The 21,563-nt window shown below is 32.5% G+C and overlaps 1 protein-coding gene across 1 annotated transcript; it reads right to left on the bottom strand.

Moving 5' to 3' along the window:
- Positions 1-538: 538 nt before the first annotated feature.
- On the bottom strand, positions 539-18,766 carry LOC114328345 (uncharacterized). The gene is made up of 6 exons (XM_028277175.2): positions 18,150-18,766; positions 15,798-15,975; positions 14,893-15,051; positions 14,553-14,836; positions 10,120-10,315; positions 539-734 (listed from the first exon to the last, which is right to left on the bottom strand). The coding sequence occupies exons 1-6, from the start codon at positions 18,647-18,649 to the stop codon at positions 579-581; spliced, it is 1,473 nt and encodes a 490-aa protein (XP_028132976.1). The 5' UTR covers positions 18,650-18,766; the 3' UTR covers positions 539-578.
- Positions 18,767-21,563: the final 2,797 nt, after the last annotated feature.

Raw genomic sequence — 21,563 nt, 5'->3', positions numbered from 1 at the left:
AAACTAATATATTATACATTTGTTTACCTTTACCTCCAAACCACAGCTGCAATCAGAACAAAGTTATAATGCGCATGCGCCGGGCTGATAGGTTTTAACATATAAAAAAATCACCCTCTATCGCCGGTAAAGAAGTATAACTTCAAAAAGTATAGCACAGTTGTTGCTTAAAATTAGGTTCTCCAGCCACTTGCGTGGGTTTTTTAACCAAGAAATTATCCACCCCCAAGATAAAAGCGCACATCGGCATAGGGTAGACGTTGAATTAGGAGATAAGTAGAGGCTATTTCCAAAATTTCATTAAAATCCATGTAGTAGGATAGAATTCGGAGGTAATATCCTGTTCTTGCTCCCATTGACTGGCGTAGCACAGAACCATGGAGAGTGGCGAAAAATGGGAGAGACATGTCCAGCAGTGGACGGAAGAGGTTACATGATGATGATCATGACTTTTCATTTAAGTCATCAACTCAATTCGTATGTGGCGTTCCTATTCTTTTGTAGTCAGCACCAGTAACAAAGAAATAAAACAACAAAATTAAAATCAATTTTATATTTATCAAATTACATATTTTCATTCATAACAATCTATTGCTCTCGGACATAAAAAAATTATGGCACTTTTTGCTAAATTCTGGACCCAATTTTCTTACTGATGCTAGTGGACCTTGGGCTCTCCTGATAGGTAAATCTTGCACTAAAACTTCACCGGGCTCAGTGCTAGTCTCATAAGCCTAAAAAATCCAATCAAATTATCATTTAACTCTTTCGGGACCACTGGAGCATAAATGTCTAACTCAGTAATCAATGTGTTTCACTGGGTTAATTTTAAGCTATAATAAAGTGAAAACTATATATGTAATGGTACTTTCTGAACATAGACGTGGATGAGTTTAGGTTAGTATATTATACAGTGCGGTGGAATAAGTGTTACCCCCCCCCCCCTGTTAACTTGCTTATTTTAAGAATACAGTAGAACCCCGATTATCCTTGTGCGATTATCCGTGCTATGATTTTGTATTACTTAAATTGCATTTTTGAGGTTTTATCAAAATAGCGTCACGGTAAATCACACGACGGAAACTCTATACGCGGAGAGGGAGACTCATAATGAAAGATTTATTTGTTCTGATGTCTTTTTATGGTAGGTATATATGTATGGATATACGTACATACGTATTATAATAAGAAATAGATGTTCGGATTATCCGTGCTTTTCAATTATTATACGTGCCAACGGCCGGTCCCGAGGAGCACGGATAATTGGGGTTCTACTGTATAAGCAAAATGCTCGGACAGGTCGATTTTTAAACTAATCATAGTATATTATAGCATCAATGTTTCGAACTTTTCGCTATCCCTCTTCAGGTGACAGGCACAACTTTGATTTTTTTAAATGGGAAAGTACATCATGTGACACCTCATTTAAAAGCTTTTGACATACTGATTACAAAAATGTATAATACTTTAATCCTTTTTAAGGTGGTAGGCGCAAAATTTGTTTTGAGTTATTTTTAAACGCATTTATTTTTTTCTAATCCTGAGAAAACTCATAAGTATTTTTGAAAAATTTAAACGCAGAATAAAATATTACAATATTATCGAGGGTCAAACGTCCCTGAGAACTTCTATAATCATTATTTTAATAATAAGTCAGGGGTAAAAAAAAGAGAAAATTGAGTCTGATTTTTAATTTCAAATATCTCATTCAAAAGAAACTTTTTGTTTATTCTAAGGGACTTTCAGTTTCGGTAATCATGTAGTCTTTCATTCTGCGTTTAAATTTTTCAAAAATATTCATTAGTTTTCTCAGGATTTGAAAAAAAATAAATGTGTTTAAAAATATTTCGAACGAAATTTTGCGCCTACGCCCTTAAACAGGATTAAATTATTATACATTTTTGTAATCAGTATTTCAAAAGCTTTTAAATGAGGTGTCACATGATGTACTTTCCCATTTAAAAAAATCAAAGTTGTGCCTGTCACCTGAAGAGGGATCGCGTAATGTTCGAAACATTAATGCTATAATATACTATGATTATTTTAAAAATCGACCTGTCCGAGCGTTTTGCTTATATTCTTAAAATAAACAAGCTAACAGGGGGGGGGGGTAACACTTATTCCACTGCACTGTATGATTAATCTGTATGTCATGTGTTATCTGTTATATCCCGTTGAAAGTGAGAGCGGGGGTGTTTAAAATTATATTATTTACGGCATTATATTTTCAAAAATAATGAGGTAAGTTAACATAGAATTATCGTTGATAATTAAGATATTGGGATATAATTTTGTTGTATTAATGTATTACCTTAGGATTACTTACAATTTTTATCTAAAATTAAATTTCGGGACATATATATTATGTCCCACAGGTATTTTTGAATAGTACAAACTAATCCCAATATTATTTTCTGTAGCAAACAGTGAAAAACACAGAAATATACAATAATTGTTGACTATAACGAACATATCAAATATAGAACCACTAGAATCGAATTCATATGCCTCTAGTAACAATTCAAGGGATTCAGACTTTGAAGTTAGTTCATCAGAAGCAAAGTATAATGATAATGAGGAAGAAATATATGAAGAACGTGATGAACACAGTGGGGACGACGAAGGAAAGACTGACAGTCATCAAAACAAGACTGGTAATAACAAAAATAATACAAACCGAGATATTATCTGGTAGTCAGTACTGGAAAACTTCAATACAAAACTTGATACGTAATGAGAAAGAAAATATTGGATAAAATTAGAGCAAATTTTAGAGATGGTATAGATACTTTTCTTCATGGTAACCAATGTTCTGAAAGGACATTGGTTACCATGATAGCTATCTTAATTTTATTCACTGCCACCCTAAATAACATGCTTGTATCAACACCATACCAATCTCGCAAGTTATTCAACAATGAAGTTCTTCTTCGTCCCTGAACTGCGTTTGTCTGCTATTTTCCCTTGCATAATATTTTGTAGCAATCTATTTTTGAGACCTCTCATTATTATTATTTATTAAGCTCAACAGGCCTAGGGCCTAGGCCTTATGTAAATTCTGAAACTCTTTTATGGGCCATTCCACGTACAAACGCCTGTTTTGGATTACTTCGACAACGAATATTTTACTGTGCAAAATAAGAAGAACGAAAGTAGATTGCAAATTACATTGTTGGTTATTGGAATAATTATTAGCGCCATTTACTTTCGTACTTCTTATGTTGCACAGTAAAATATTCGTTGTCGAAGTAATCCAAAACAGGCGTATGTTCGTGGAATGGCCCATAAATGCGCATACATTTTCTCCTTCTATCTCCAATGTGAAATTGTCTTCTTTTTCTTTATCTGTTTCTCCCATTATCATGTATTTTGTCTTTTCCTTATTTATGAGAAGACCAAAAATTTTGGCTTGTTTTATTATATTGCTCATTAATTTTGTTAGCTCTTTCTTACTTGTCGATAATAATGTTAGATCATCTGCGAATGCAATACATTGGTGGCCGTTTTTATAAATCGTTTCCTGTGTGTTTATTTTACTTTTTCTAATTATTCCTTCCAGTATTACGTTAAAAAGAGTCATTGATAGTGGGTCTCCTTGTCTTAATCCTTCCTTTGTTTCAAAACTATTTGATTTATGCCCCTTGCATGCTATTTCGTTTGTGATGTTATCCATAGTCATCTTTACCATCCTGACGATTTTACTTGGTAGACCAATCTCTTTCATTAGTTCATACATCTATTGCCGCTTTACCGTACCGTAGGCCTGCTTAAAGTCGACGAACAGGACGTATACTGCTATTTTATGTTCGTAGCACGTAGTCTGGATTTCTTTTAACGCAAATATTTGGTCTGTCGTCGACCTATTGCTTCTGAATCCTGCCTGATATTCGCCCAATATCTTTTCCGTGTATGGATTTAGCTTTTTTCTTATGATGTTTGTCAAGATTTTGTAAACGACTTCTAGCAACGCGATACCTCTATAATTTTCACATCTCATTTTGTCACCTTTTTTATGTATGGGGCATATCCTTACTCTGGCCCATTCTCCTAGCATTCTTTCTGTTTCCCATATGCTTTTTATCAGGTTATGTATCTCTTTGTGTAGTGTTTTTCCTCCTGCTTTTATCATTTCCGCCGATATTTCTGATATTCCTGGACTTTTATTGTTTTCTGGTCCCCTTATTTCATTTTCTATTTCTTCCTTAGTAGGTGTTTCTATTGCTGTGGTCGTCTTCAATTACTTGGCTTATTTCCCTTTCTTCTTGATTTTTGTTTAGCAGTTGTGTAAAGTAAGTTTACCAATTTCTCATTATTTCCACTGGTTTATTTATTAATTTTTCTTCATCATTTTTCATATATGGGTTATGTTTCTGGTATCCTCTTTCTATTTTTCTTGTTTCATGGTAAAAGGATCCTATTTCCTTTTTTTGGAATTTTTCTTCTATCAGTTTGAGTTTATTCTCGTTGTATTTTCTTTTTTTATTTCTGCATGTTCTCTTCATATTCTCCTCAATTCTCTATATTCTTATGTGCTAATGTCACTATTATTTGTTAAGTTTTTTATTCTTATTTTTCTAATTTCTTCTGCTATTTTTTGACATTCCTCATCATACCATTCTTTTGCTTTTTGTTTTCTATTACCTTTAATTAATGTTTCTTTACTGGTGTTTAAAACTGCTTCTTTTATGCTTTCCCACTTTTCTTGCGGGTCTAGAGTTTCTGGTTCCTCGTTTAGTCTAGCTTTCTCTCCTTGATGCTTTTTATAATCTCAGTAGGCTTCCTGAGATGTTCGTATTGTGGAGTTTCAAATCTTCTCCACCCAAGAAACTTTTAAAATTCTTCTAGATCACCACATTTCGAAGGCCTCAAGGCGATTTAGATCGATTTTTTTCACAGTCCAAGACTAGAGACCATAAAGTAAGACCGAGGACACGTAGCAGCGAAGTAGGCAAATCGTTAATGCCAATTTTAGGTCTGTTACATAACACTTTGGAAACACTAGATCCCTCTTAACCCTTAAACGCCCAACCTTTTTTAAGTTCCATGTACGCCCAAGGGTGGGTAAAAAATGTCCACCTCGAACATAGCTAATATATTTATTGAGAGTTGTTGGAAATGGATTAAACTTAAGAATCTTATGCTTCATAAACACAGCATTGTCTAAAATATTAATATAAACAATTTACAAACCTTACAACAAAATTACAAAGTACATCAAAATTAACATACTAGTAAAAGCCAGTAAGTCAGATTTGTCGGTTTTCTCCATATTCTTCCTTTCAACCTCCTCATTGGCGGATAATTATGTAGATTATGGAATTATACGTCGATAATTATATGGATTATCTTCCTACCAACGAGAAATTATATAGAAACCTTTAGTAACAAGTTTTACCAAGGGTGTACTTTTTATGCCCACCCATATTTAACTCAAGATGCTACTTTTATTTTCAAAAATATCGGTAGGACCAAATTAACATTCGATAATAAATAAAGTCTTTTTAACAATAAATAATTTTTTGAAAATTTTTAAACACGTAATAAATATGTTACAAGGGATTACGCATTAGGTGGACATTTTTTACCCACCCTTGGGCGTTTAAGGGTTAAACTAAAAGCGGCTCCGGCCTGCTCTATCCTGGATCTAATTTTACCGTGACTCTCTGTGTTACAATTTAACTGATATCCAAGGTAAACAATTTGATCCACATGCTCAAGTTTGGTGTTATATAAATATATATATATATATATAGGGGATTTTATATTCTGTTTACTTATTACAAGTATTTTAGTTTTCCGTATGTTCAAATCCTGATCTGCTTCCTTACAGCTCTTAACGACACTATCAAGTAGTGTTTGCAGATCTTCTTGAGTAGGAACTAGGAGTACTGTGTCATCCACATATCGCAAATTTATTGATGACTTTACCGTTCACAACTATTCCTTCTTTTTTTTTTAGAAAGTGCATCTCTGAAAATTCTTTCGGAGTAAACGCTGAAAATCAGGGACGACAAGAGACATCTCTGCCGTACTCCTCTTTTAATATTAAGAGCCTGCGATTTCAAGCCGTCTACTAAAACTGATGTTTGATTAAAATATAAATTTGCAATAGGGAACTTGCATATTTTTTTTATTAGATAATAATGTTCAGTTTTGTATAAAAATGAGATTTCCAAAATTTCACGCTTCAAAAACTCATAATAACTTAGAAGTACAAATTTAAAGTCTTCTTTATCTTAAATAGTTCAAACGACCCGTGACGTCACAGAGTTTAACTATGTGGTTCAATTTATGGTTATATTTACGTATATTCGTCTTCTTCTTCTTTAGTTTATTGGCCTCCACCTACTTGGGTATTTAGCCAGATCGTCGTCGGGGAATAAAGGAAAAATATTTATATTCTAATGACATTTATCGTATGTCATTGTAATAAAATATACCAGTTTTTTGTTGAGATTGCAGTTTGATACAGTTTTTGAAGGAAAGGAAAGAAGGTTTACTATTGAAAATAAAACCATTTTGTAAAAGTACACATTTTCTATGAATAGTTCAAACGATCAAAAACATTTGTAATGTCACATAACTGTATTTTCTACTGACGTTTATAATATCTAATTTAAAATTATATATGCTTCTTTTCATGAGCATTTTTCAGTGCGTCACAAATGATAGAAAAAAAGGTAAGTCCGTGATAATATACATTTTAGTGACATGACATTTTGGTTAAATCTGACAGTTGTCACATTTTATTTGCAATTTGGCATAAAATCAAATCAATTGTGTTTATTGCATTTATAAAATGGTATTTTCTTTGATTTGTATATAGACCAGGGCGCATCTGTAAAAATATTAGTACATTTGGACGTTAAGAGGTGACTTAAATTTTTTTGGCAGAAATTGCTTAAAAATAACTCAAATAATAATATTTGAGTTATCCTTCCTCTCAAAAAGGTCCGGAACATTGTTTAAATAATCAAAATGTCAAAAAATAAAGGAAAAATTCGATTTTTTTCTTGGATTTTTGATTATAACTTTAAAAGTATTTATTTTCGAGAAAATTTGTACTGACATAAAAGTTGCGTAAATAAATTTCCTACAATATAGAATTGGTTAATAATTTAAAAAATAGTCACCCTTGTTGCAAAATAGCAATAATTGCGAAAAAACCATACAAAAACAAGTATTCACATTTTACGTTTTTCAACCATTTATGGTACACTTAGGATCTTCATATTTCACCCAGAAAAACTTTATGATACAGTAAAATAACACTGTAAATTTCATTAAGATCGGTTTAATAGATTGTGCAAAATAAATTTTGCAATACAGCTTTCGCAAAAAAATTCGTTTTTTCAAAATGTTATAAGACTGAAAATAAAGCAGATAGCAAGTTGAATTTTTTTTGAGTATAGAAGTGTACTGTACCTTTCATTTGCAATTTGCAAAATTAAAATCGATTAACAACCACGGCGTCAGGATTTTTTTAAATAAACATTAATTATTGGTGCTACGCGCAGGACTGCGGATAGTTTGCTCTGATTGGGCATTCCATTGACCTTTGATAATGATTGATACTTTGATGATTGCAAAATAAAAACACATACTCTATCCTTTGAAATAACACTTTTTTTAGCAAAAACTTTCTTTGTTCATATATTTTAATTTAGAGAATAAAAGTTTATTATATTTAAACATATGCAATTGTTTAAACAATATTTCACAAACAATAATAAAATTTGTTTGATTTTTGTGTAAAGTATTAAAATACAACAAAATATAGAGTAAGAAAATAATATATTAAATAAAGATTGGAAGAAATTTTGGTGGAAATCAACTTGTGTGAATCGAACACCGCTGTCCTGCGCGTAGCACCAAAATTAACTTTTATTTAAAAAATTTCATGGCGCCGTGGTAATTAATCGATTTTAATTTTGCAAATTGCAAATGAAGGGTACAGTACACTTCTATAAGCAAAAAAAAAATTCAACTTGCTATCTGCTTTATTTTCAGTCCTGCAACATTTTAAAAAAATGATTTTTTTTTGCGAAAGCTGGATTGCAAAATTTATTTTGCAAAATCTGTTAAACCGATCTTAATGAAATTTACAGTGTTGTTTTACTATATCATAAAGTTTTTCTGGGTAAAACATGAAGGTCCTAAGTGTCGCATAAATGGTTGAAAAACGTAAAATGCGAATACTTGTTTTTGTATGGTTTTTTTCGCAATTATTGCTATTTTGCAACAAGGGTGACTATTGTTTAAATTTTTAACCAGTTCTATATTGTAGAAAATTTAATTATGCAACTTTTATGTCAGTACAACTTTTCTCAGAAATGAATAGTTTTAAAGTTATAATCAAAAAACCAATAAAAAAATCGAATTTTTCCTTCATATTTTGACATTTTGATTATTTAAACAATGTTCCGGACCTTTTTGAGTGGGAGGATAACTTAAATATTATTATTTGAGTTATTTTAAAGCAATTTCTGCAAAAAAATTTGAGTCACCTCTCAACGTCCATCTCAAAACAGATGCGCCCTAGACTAATAGTCTTATAAATTGTTCAGATTATTTTCGTAGATATATTATATAATTCGCAAATTATTTTATTTTCGATTATGGCGCCATCTATTGACAACTAGAATAAATGTTATAAATGTCACCGACGAAATGTAATCACCGACGTGCGTTTTTTCTGTCACATACAATTTAATGCGTTAGAAAGAAATCGAAAAACTGTGACGCACTGAAAGATCCTCATGAGAAAAAGCATATACAATTGGTGTAGAATGTAAACATACAACCCCGTGACGTCACGGCGCGTTTTGGGGTGGCTGGTATAAGTTGAATTTTTAGTCGTCTTTAGGGGCCAAACGAAAGACAAACAAACCTTTTTTATTTTTGCTACAGGTTCTAAATTATGTTCTGTTGTGATTTATACCATTTTTTTCGAATTTAAAATGTTATGCAAGTTCCCTATTATGTGAACGTCTCTGCCGTCCAAGCCAATGTCTCTTAGAACTTTGAGGCTCTAGAATAATGTATTAATATAACGATTTAAAATCGTTACAATATGATAACATAAATAGAAATAAGCATGAATTTTGTGGATTTTTACCAGATTAGTAGAAAAATAGCTGCATATAATAAAAAACTAACAATAAAGATGCAAATGATGAACTGAAAACTTCTGACATGGTTGAAAGAAGTGGTCACCTGAAATAATACCCAATATTTACTCTGAGTGGGTATTTAAGGAAGCTTTAGACGGTTGTGCGAAGGGAGTATTAATGAATGGTGAATGGTTGAATAACATTAGATATGCAGATGACACCATAGTTTTTGCCGATAATCTGAATGATTTACAGATATTAACAAATCGTATAACAGAAGTCAGCAACAGATACGGACTAGATCTAAACATAAAGAAGACCAAATTTACGACAATTAGTAAAAAACCAATACTAAACGCTCAACTTACAATCAACCAACAGAATATCGAAATAGTTGAGCAATATACATATCTGGGCACGAATTTAAACAGCCAATGGGACCACTCGACAGAAATTAAACAGCGAATAATAAAAGCGAAAGCAGCATACGTTAGAATGAGACCCATTTTCAACAGTCGAGACATATCATTAAAAACAAAATACCGTCTGTTGAAATGCTACATATCAGTTCTGCTCTACGGAATCGAAGCATGGACACTAACTGTTGCATCTATGAATCGGCTCGAAGCTTTCGAAATGTGGTGTTATAGGCGCAACTTACGCATATCCTGGGTTGACCGAATTACTAATGTGGAAGTCCTGCGTAGAATGGGAAAAGAGTGTGAAATTCTCATAACCATCAAAACAAAAAAATTAGAATATCTAGGACATGTAATGTGAAATCAAGAACGTTACGGCCTTCTCCAACTGATTCTCCAAGGCAAGGTAAATGGTAAAAGAGGACCGGGAAGAAGACGCATTTCCTGGCTTCAAAATTTACGAAAGTGGTATGACACGACTACCACTGAACTGTTCCGTGCTGCTGTAAAAAAAGTCAAAGTCAAGATAGCCATGATGATCGCCAACATCCGGAACGGATAGGCGCTTTAAAAAGAAGAAGAATTACCTGACATAGCGATGACATTGTGGGATACACTGTAGTGATTGCCTCGGCTGTCTCCAATCTAGCTAATGGAAATTTCGTCAACATTTGACGCCACAATCTGTTCAATCCATTGCCGTTTTTGTCTACTTTTACCACATCTTTGTTGACATCGTTGAAGTATTCATTTTGTTGTCTATCTTTCTCCTCCTTTTCTGCCCTAGAGTATAATAGAATTAACTCATATATAGTTGAAATGAGTCTCTGTATAAATATTTTAATATTTATACTGACCAGTCGGTGCATTTTGGTTCTAATCAGTCTTTTTGTAAAGCCTCTTTGATAACGGGTAAACCTAGAAACGCGTGTCAGGGGATGGCAAGAGACCCGATTTGAATCAAAATGAAACAGTTTATTTTTATTTCATATGAAGAGTACAGGGGAAAAACAAAGAATGTCAATTTTTCATGTATTTTGGCTTTTCTCGCCATGTGGTAGCAAAAACGGTACTATTGACTAGACTATCGATTTAGAACAATAACCAGAAATATCAGTCTATATAAATTTTTTAAGAATTTGTATCCAGGCGAAGAACCAGGATTGTGTAGTGTTGGAAAATTCTCGAGAATGAAAAATCGGAGAATATTCTCGATATGGAGAATTTTCTGAGAATGTACCCCATGACGCGCTAAGAATATTGTTGAAGATGGAAAATAGGGTATTAAAAATCATGATCTTATATACAAAATTATGAGACGAAACAACAGTGTAATTTGTATATATAAAAAAAACAAAAACAACAGAAAACACAAAATTTCGTTGATAAAAAAGTTTAATTTTCTTCTCAACAACAAATAATCGATGTGGTATGATAAACGATGAGGCCTCAGATTCAGAATCTATTTCTATCATTAGCTTGTCCTAGTCACCTACATTCTGAATTTCAATGTACTGATGAGAAGTTGTGGGATTTTGTTTTTCACGAGTGGTCAGCTCAGCTTGGTCTACGTCTAACAATTTTAAATGGTGGGCAATAAAAGTTACCTTTCGAGCCCGTTCAGCAGTGAGCCGGTTTCTTTTAGAGGAGTGGATAAAAAACCATAAGTACTGAAACTTCTTTCAATCGCTGCACTGGATGAAGGCATGCTTAATATATCAACTGCTATTTTAGTTAATTTTGTTCCGAAACATGTACCTTTTCACCATATGATTGGGTCCAGTTTTTCAATTGATTTTACAACGTATGGTTTTCCAAAAAATCCCTCCTTAGACCGATAAAGTGCCAAATCTGCCATTATTTCAGCCGACTCATCATCATATTTTAAAGTTGCTAAATTATCTACAAACTCAGTTTCCTCAACTTGTTCTTCTCTGCTTAAATGAACACCATTCTAAATATTTGCACGTTAATAATGCACCAAAACAATAAAAATATTGACACTGTAAACACCCTTCCTAGAGGTTCATGGGACTGGGAAAAACAATATACATACCTACATATTTTTTAAATTATAATAATTTGACCCGTATCTAGTTTTTATTTTTGTTTCGGTTTTTGAAAATATAGAAAATTTTTGCCGAGAATATTCTCGAGAGAATTTTCTAGTCGAGAATATTCTCTTCTAACATCACTAGGATTGTCCGCACGCCACTGAACAAAAATATGGAATGTAAGAAATTTTTTGGTGCATTATTAAATTAATAAAGTTAATAAAGATTAAGGTTATATTAAGATTATACAGGGTGATTCAAAAAAAGGTAACCCCGTCTCTAGGGTAGGTAAAAAACTGAAAAATAATTGGGGTTTGCTTAGTAAAAAATTTTTGTAACGCCATCCGTTTTCAAGATACAGGGCGTTGAAGAAAAAAAAATTACGCATTTTTTACGATTTTGCCGAAACTACTGGCAACATTGTAATGAAATTTTATAGGAATATGTTTTGGAAGCTGATACATCCCATGAATTTGTTTTTATATCTGATTCTCATAGAGGGCGCTAGTTACACGGATCGTACTAAGGATTAGTCAATATAACTTTTTTAAGAGTATAATTATTAATCAAAATTTCAAGTAAACTTAAACATCATTCAATTTTACACGAAAAAGGTACTCTTGGTAAAACTCAATACTGTGTACCGTTTTCGGAATATTTTGATTTGAAAATTATGAAGTAATAATTGATGCTGGTAGTAATGCTGATAGTAAAGTTCTAATAGGTATACCTCTATTTTCTCCAAGTGTGCCATGGAAATCTGACATTTATTGATTATTATGACGATAAATCAACAATAATTAGAGTTTTTAAACCTTGTTTCAATTTTCAAAATTGCGTAAAATTTTTTTTTCAACGCCCTGTATCTTGAAAACGGGTGGCGTTACAAAAATTTTTTACTAAGCAAACCCCAATTATTTTTCAGTTTTTTACCTACCCTAGAGACGGGGTTACCTTTTTTTGAAACACCCTGTATAATTAGAACTGCTAGAATTCTGCTAAGAATCTCCTAAGTAGTTTTTATATAAGGTATCTGAAGGTAATATCGCCAAGCTAAGGTTTAGAATTTTTTTGTTGGATAGTGGGTCATATTAAAAACGATGTCACAACTTGAGCTGTTCAATGAACTACTTGAAATTACGTAGAATCCACTAAAAAAATAATTTGGGTATTTTTACACATTCACTGGACAATTTCAAAAAAAAGTCATCTTTGGCGATATTTCCAACCCTTGTTGGCAATATCGCCAACCTATTATTTCGAATGCAATACGGTCTAACAATTGAACAATATACTTCAAAATGATATATTTGCTGAAAAATAACAATAAGTAAGTATTTAAGAACAATAACTTTTTTGTACCATAATCTGGAGTGGTTAGCATATCTGAAAATGAAGTGTCATGTTTTTCTTCATCTGATGTTTCCATCTCACTTAACTCTACATCATCAGAATCACTGTTGCTTGTCGATGACTCTACGGCAGAGCGCTTTTTAATTTTTCCAACCTTCGACGTATCTGGAGAAAGTTGCCAAGGCAACCAAAACTCCAAGAAGGGTTGGTAACGCCAAGGCGTTATTACCATCTATTGGACTTGGCGATATTACCGACATGCACATAAATTGTTTGTAATTTGGTTTTCGAAGATAAGCAAAACTATCTAAAAAATCTGAATGCTTCTTTTTATTCCTTAGGAAACGAAGTACAAATCACTGAAATCAAATAATATTACTCATCAATAACGCCGCTCCAATCTAATAAACACAAAAGATGTAAAATTATAAACGGTACTCCTTCTACACCGAACACTGATACTCAACTGTCATAAACACCGCTGGCGAATCTAAGGTCATCGCAAACATGATCACGTGATTTAGTACTATGAGGAACATATCCATATTGCCATTTATTATTTAGCAAACGTCCTTTCTGAGAAATCACGAGTTGGCGATATTATCAAGCTGGCGTTATTACCTGCACATACCTTATCATAAGAATTAAATTGGCGTATATCTCAATATGTATAAAATGTGACATTCCTTGTTTTTCCCCTGTACTCTTCATATACAGAGTAGGCCAAATAAAAGTATCCACCTCGATATTTGGCAGTATTTATTATATTTTAAGAAAATAACGAAACAGGTCGATTTTTGATCTAAGGGGGAAACATTTTTACGGTGCATACATCTGTCATTTGTCAACCCTCTCCCTTCCATATCCCCCACCCCTTATTTTTAAATAGGGAATAGGGATCGTGTGCTAGCTCATTTGAAAGGTTATTCAATTCTCTATTCAGTAATATTAACATTGGTGTAATTATTTGTACAGGGTGTCCAAGAAAAATTATTTAAAATTAAATTAATTGACACAAAAAGAAGAATGTATGTAATTTATTTAACTCAAAATACATTCTACTGCTGACAGAAAACAGAAAAAAAATGTTTATTTGATAAATAAACATTGTTTGCTGCTTAAATTCAATATTCAACCTACCAAGAGGCAGATGGGTGGTAGATTGAACATTGAAATTAAGCAAAAAGCAATGTTTATTTATCAAAAAACATTTTTTTCTGTTTTGTGACAGCAGTAGAATGTATTTTAAATTAAATAAATTACATACATTCTTCTTTTTGTGTCAATTAATTTAATTTAAAAATTTTTTCTTGGACACCCTGTATAAATAATTATGTTAATGTTTATATTACTGAATAGAGAATTGAATAACCTTTCACACAACCCGTATTCCCTATTTAAAAATAAGGGGTGGGGGATGTGGAAGGGAGATGGTTAACAAATGACAGATGTATGTACCGTAAAAATGTGTCCCCCTTAGGTCAAAAATCGACCTCTTTCGTCATTTTCTTAAAATCTAATAAATACTGCCGAATATCGAGGTGGACACTTTTATTTGGCCCACTCTGTATAATAATATGTATGGTACCTAGATGCTACATATTTTAACTTACTTATAAGGATAATACGAAACTGCTTTGGTAGCCATGTAAATAAATGAAGCTACAGCTTCCTTGGTTCGTACAAAATTCCAAAATGTCGGGAAGAACATCTCTGCTTCCAGAATCTCCAATTCCTGTTTATCTGTAGGCTTGCCAATGCCATAAACAAGAATCGTGAGATGATCAAAGTTTGTAGAGGACTTAAGACTTGTTATAATTGGAATTAAGTTCCCGAATTGTGCAGGTGTTACAATTTTCATATAGTGTCCCTCTTGGCTCTCAAATTCAATTATTTCCTGAAAAACAAACAAGTTTTTATTATGGGTAATACAAATTTGGTAAAATAACTAACCTCATCTTCTATTTTTTCAACTTTTCTTGTCCAAGATATCAAATCTTGCGAAGAAGGTTTCTCTACATACGGAATACCTTTGTCTTCTAAATAAGTTTTGATACTTTCTCCATATTCTATGTTATTAAGAATTGATTGATCTATGTTCAGTGTTAGTTCCTTAAGAAATGGGACAAAACAGATTATTTTAATAATATTAAACATATGAGCCCAGTCACATGTAATTATACAATATCAAATTGCGTTGGTGTAATATAAGTACGGGGTGATAAAAAGATTGTTTAATATCGGATATGAAAATTGAATGTTTGAGATGAAACAAACCATAACTAATGTGTAACACGATTTTATTTTTCTGAATTAGAATTTATTTAACGATTATCCAATACGAGTATGTCCAATTAATTGGCACTAGATATTACTTTTCCTTTTTGTTTATTTTATAATTATTGTAATTAATAAAAGTATTAGATATTGTTGATTGACACGTTTGGTGCCCATCTTGAACAAACGCTACTTGGCTGGTCATCATCATCAGTAGCTCGACAACCCCTTTTTGGGTCTTGGCTTGTTCTAGGATTTTCTGCCATTCTGTTCTGTTCCTTGCTTTGTTTTTCCAGTTGGTTGGCTACTTGGCTGGTACCATGTACTTAAATGGTTGATTTAGTAACGCAATACTACCGCCAACACTTGTGTGTTGTCGGTACTCTCGTGATGGCACACTGTCGTCATGGGCACCAAACGTGTTAATTGACAAAACCACATACTATCAAGTAAGCTTAATGATATCCATTTAATTTATAAGGGTTAAATAGATTCTAATCCAGAAAAATAAAATTATGTTGCATATTGGTTTTGATCCAATTCATATGCAACTGGGCTGGTATAATCATATAAAATATTACCTCTATGGATTTTTCTGGGTCTCGACTATGCTTTTGAATGGTTTTTTGAACCTTTTTTAGATTAATCTCTTTTTCTGATAGTTTCTTTTTCTTTTGCTTTGGCGATGATGGCTCTTTTGTAGGACCATCGTTGTCATTTTCAGTGTTTTTCTTCCTTGGACCTCTCTTTTTCTTTTGGCTACAGTATATATTTAGTACAATTATTATATATAAAATAAAAGCTATTCTTCACTAAATAAGATTCTTACATGCTTCATAGTCTTACACTCTTAAATTTTCCTAAGAATACTTCACAACAGAATTATGCCTATATTAATAGTCAAGACGGCATCAATGCTTGAATATGATCTTGAATTAAAAACAAATTTGATTCAAGGTTGGTCTCAAGCATTGACACCGTCTAGAGTCTATAGACTATTAATAGGGGCGTTAGAAACAAATATGAAGAAGATCTCGAAGATACCGAATTTGGTTTTAGAAATGCTATGGGAACTAGGTAGGCACTTTTTATGTTGAATATCCTATTAGTAAAAAGATGTATTTACATGCTTCGTGGACTTTGAAAAAGCATTCAATAAAGTACAGAGTACACCATGTGAAATTAATGCAGCTGTTAAAAAAATAGAAATAGATGACAAAGGTAATCATAAAAATCTGTACTGGAATCAAACTGATATAGAATACTACAACTGATCTTAAAAGTCAAAATAGAAGGCCATAGAAGTTTAGGCAGGAACAAGTCTCTTGGTTAAAAAACGTTCATGAATAGAGTCAGATATCAGATGCAGGATAAAATTATTCCATGTTGCAGAATATTGAGAAGACTTCACAATGGTGATTACCAAAGTCAGATAATTCTGATATTCGACGGGTTTTTGACAAAACATCTTAAGCGACAAAAACAGGATTTTTGGTGTATACGATTAGTTAAACTTATTTGCACATTCCTACAAAATATTGTATGTGAGATTTAAGTATCCATTGCCAATTTCTTTGTTTCCTTTCAATCTTAAGCGCCAGTTTTTTTACTGCAGTGAATTTTTACCCAAAAATATCTTAAGAAACATAGATTGACTGATTAATAATCGTAAGTGCCAGTCATTTAAAATAGCCGGTTGGGCGTTATGTTATTTCTCTGTTTATAGAAACGTGTTTTGCCACAATAATTTGTTTGTATTTCGATTGTAAAATCTGTATTTCGGTTGTAAAATAATTTCAGTCATTTAAGATAGCTGGTCGGGCCTGTAAGATTATTGTTTTGTTCCGAATACAACTGAAGACCGAAACCTTACCATACTTAGAGATACTTACCATACCTTAGGCCATGCTTACATGCCAGTAGACTCTGCATGCTACAATAGAAAATTTAATTTCTAAATTAAAATTTGGGCACCTTCTGAATGGGAAACACTAATTTCTAATGCAAGAGTTCACTCCAAGCCATTTGAAACAATTACTATGAAGCTTAATGATTTCGTAGACTGGAAGACTGAAGCAGAAATTTTTTTACCAACATCTACTGAAGAATGTCAAACATTTTTTATCAGTAAATTGCAGGTAGCATCATTGCAAAAAGGAGAGGAGGAGATAAAGGGAAAGTATTCATATTCCGATACTGCCACCCAATTCACTTTAGCGATCTCATCCAATTCACGTCGATCTCAGAAAGGTTTGATGTTTGCTTTTGAAAATATTTGTCATGACTTACCTAAATAATTTTAGGCCGAAGATCCAACAAAGTTTTGCCGAAAGGTGACAGTCTCCTTTACCCAACCCCATTACCACTTTCTACAAAAAAATTAACAGACCTCATGAGGCTGGTGCAAAAAAAGGTTATTCAAGCTCGATATTGGGATGAAAATCAACAAAAAATGACATGTAGCGATGTTGTACCTGATGCTTTAGCTGAAACTGATGCAGATGATGACCTAGACATTTAATTCTTGTTTATTTTCATTTAAATTTTGAGATTATTTTGAGTTTACTTGTATTTGAATTGTTAGTTAAGTTAAAATAATTATCTCTAAATATATTATTCTTTACTGACAAAATATCGCTTATGTATCTTAACCGCCATCGCTTTAAGAAAAAATATCTGATAAAATATCTTATGTTATATAATTTAAAAATTAATGATTTTTTTTTCTATTCGAAGGTCGGAAACCAATTCTATAACAAAAAACATATAAATAATCCACGTTTGATCTTGATTTTCAATAAATTACGTATTTACAGGAGAAAAGTCCTCTCCTGTATAATTTGCCTTTTGTCCCTTAAGATGTTTTGTCAAAAACCCGTCGATGACACATGAATGCTTCATAATAAAAAATACAGTAAGTACAAAAATATTACCTATCTGTGTGTGTTTCTTGATTATCACCGTTTTCTATAAGATCAAAATTTTGCATTTCAAAAATTGTATTATCTTTTTCTAATGCTAAGTCAGTGCTATTTTTATGTTTAAGGATTATCTCAGCATTAATTTTGTTATATTCAGACTCATCATCACTAGATAATATAATTGTTTCTTGAACATTTCGGCTTGTATAAGTGTATGCTGCAATTTGAGGATGAGATTCATCATGGAAAGGTGAGGTACTAGGTGATAGTTTTTCGGTTCGTAGAACATTTTGGCTTGTGCAAGTGTACTCTGCAATTTCAGGAACATATTCATCTTGGAATGGTGAGGTACTAGGCGATCGTCTTTCATGAGGTTCGCATTCCTCGAATTCAGATAAATCGTATATGTTCTTTACTTTATCTTTTGTAATACTGTAGTCTATAATGGTAGTATCACTGTCGTTGCTGTTTAGTGAGCAGGTATCAATTTCTTTTTCATTCATATCAATCATACAATTAATAATGCCCTCTAATTTATTCAGAATTTCGTTCTTTTTCAGAATCTTCAGTTTGTTTTTATTTTTGTATTGTTATTTATAAAAGTGAGGTTAGTTAGATCGTCTGTCTAGATTTTGGCATTTGGCCTACTTGTTATTCCTCCTCTTTTTATTAGCCTGCACACTTGCGCATCCTCATCCACCAGTACATTTGGTAATAGTATTTCAGCTAAAATAGATCATTTAATAGCTAAAAATGACAAAAATTCACGTACTGAATAGTATTTAATACGAATAAAATATTGTAGGTATATCACGAGATTGTTTGTAAAGAAATAAAGGTTTTGGAAAAGTTATAAAATAATAATGTTATAGGTATTTAAAAAATGATGCATATACAGGGTGTAACGAAAATACAGGTCATAAATTAAATCACATATTCTGAGACCAAAAATAGTTCGAATGAACCTAATTTACCTTAGTACAAATATGCACATAAAAAAAGTTACAGCCCTTTGAAGTTACAAAATGAAAATCGATTTTTTCGAATATATCGAAAACTATTAGATATTTTTTATTAAAAATGGACATGTGGCATTCTTATGGGAGGAAAATCTTAGAAAATAATTATAGTGAAATTTGTGTACTCCATAAAAATTTTACGGGGGTTTGGTTCCCTTAAACCCCCCCAAACTTTTGTGTACGTTCCAATTAAATTATTATTGTGGTACCATTAGTTAAATTCAATATTTCTAAAACTTTTTTGCCTCTTATTATTTTTTCGATAAGGCAGTTTTTATCGAGTTGCGGCTTCTTTTTTAATGTGTTTCCATAAAAATTTTATGGGGGTTTTGTTCCTTTAAACCCCCCAAATGTTTGTGTATGTTCCAATTAAACTTTTATTGCGATGCCATTAGTTAAACACAGTGTTTTTAAAACTTTTTTGCCTCTTTGTATTTTTTCGAGAAGGCACTTTTTATCGAGATATTACTTCTTTTTTAATATGGTTCAAAATATACCTAAAAATGTAAATCACAAATAAATTTTCATATTATTACCATGTCTTCATAATCGTACTTAGCCATATACAAATATGTGGTGGATTTGATAAATATTCAAAATATCTCGATAAAAACTGACTTTTCGAAAAAGTACGAAGAGGCAAAAATGTTTTTAAAATAATGTGTTTAACTAATGGTACTACAATAATAATTAAATTGGAACGTACACAAAAGTTTGGGGGGGTTTAAAGGAACAAAACCCCCATAACATTTTTATACCCCCATAAAATTTTTATAGTGTGTCCAAATTTCACTATAATTTTTTAATAAGATACTACTATCATAAGAATGCCACATGTCTATTTTCAATAAAAGATCTCTAATAGTTTTCGATATATTGGAAAAAATCGATTTTCATTTTGTAACTTCAAAGGGCTGTAACTTTTTTTATGTGCACATTTGTACTAAGGTAAGTTAGGTTCAATCGAACTATTTTTGGTCCCAGAATATGTGATTAAATTTATGACCTGTATTTTTGTTACACCCTGTATAGAGTCGACACTGCTTCGTTGTTTCTTTTATTAATTACAGGTATTTGCAGGTATCTTAATAATAATCTATTAGAAACAAGCTGAAAATGCGAGAATCATCATAACGACAATTTTGTTTATTTACGTATTTAAATTCATAATAATAATTGTTACGTTGTTACAATCTATCAAGTCTCCAGAATATTTCTTGAATTCGATTGGAGGTAATTTAAAACTGTGCTTACCTTTTACATTTGATGGCTTTGAACTTACTAAACTGGGTCTGTTATCACATTTGTACTTAAGTTCATAGTAGCGTGTGCTGTATCTATCCTTTGCCTTCATCTTACTGATTAATTTTGCTTCGGAAGCCTTTTCGACCATAGCTTCAAATACCGCACTTTAGACGACACAAAGCTCATTGTCCTTAACTTGTAAAAGTTCCCACTGTGCACTAATTTCTTGCCAGGGTCGAGTGTCCACCGTTTCAGATAACAAATTGTCCAAATCATTAGCAGCTATCGTAAAAGCAGTACGAAGCACTGTTCGGCGTTTTGTTTCTGATTCTAATGCCATATTTTCTCACTTAAAAAGGTAATAACTTCGGCCGAGCCTCACGATAAACGAATTTATTCGCCGGAAAAAAGTTTACACTAAAATAAGCGGAAACAACTAACTTTTAAGCACACCCGCATAAAAGTCCTGTCACGGTCGCCAAATGTTACGTTGGGATGTCCACGAATTACTTTACGCAAAGATCCCTAGGTTCGAAATTAAATTATAGAAAATAACTTTCGATTACAGAAAATTACCCCTATTAAAAATACGCAAGTGTAGCTTAAAACAAAATTTTTATTTGGATGTTATCCGATGAATGTTACAAACTCGACTGACTTTAAAAACATGTACAATATCTACACATTCCTTAAAACCGCAATATATTCTTATCAAAGGTTTCAATCTCAAGTGGGCTAGTAAGCCCAACATCCCTTCACCTTAAAACAACGAAAAACAAACCATATGGCCCGCCGTATGTATAAAGCAGAAATATCTTTTAAATACGGACACTGTCATATAATGACTCGACAATAACAGTCTCCCGTTTTATACCGCTGACGTGGCTTTGGGATTATAGCAGGGTAGTCTGCTATATCTAGGGCCTACGGTATACAAGGAAGGTAACAGGGCCAGTGCTACGCTTCAACCGCCTATTATTACCCCTGGTTTTACCCAAGGTACCTACTCATTTTATTCAGGCTGAGTCGACCTGGTGCCTAGAGACATTTGGGATTTGAACCCCGGCCTACCAGCACTCGAGCCAAGCATACTACCGCCTGAGCTACGCCGGCCATTTAAATTCATAATAATATGGAAAATTGCTATTATGAAAAGTTGTTA

The sequence above is a fragment of the Diabrotica virgifera genome, chromosome 1 (genome assembly GCF_917563875.1).
Source record: "Diabrotica virgifera virgifera chromosome 1, PGI_DIABVI_V3a".
NCBI classification, from domain to species: Eukaryota; Metazoa; Arthropoda; class Insecta; order Coleoptera; family Chrysomelidae; genus Diabrotica; species Diabrotica virgifera.
Note: the sequence above shows the minus strand (reverse complement) of the source record. Positions and strands in the feature narration are given on the sequence as shown.

Coding starts and splice junctions, on each gene's coding strand:
- LOC114328345 (XM_028277175.2), bottom strand. CDS start 18,649: ATGATTGATATGAATGAAAAAGAAATTGATACCTGCTCACTAAACAGC. Junction 14,837..14,892: donor TTGAAAAAATAGAAGATGAG/GTTAGTTATTTT, acceptor TTTGTTTTTCAG/GAAATAATTGAATTTGAGAG. Junction 10,316..14,552: donor GTTTCGTATTATCCTTATAA/GTAAGTTAAAAT, acceptor ATTATACTCTAG/GGCAGAAAAGGAGGAGAAAG.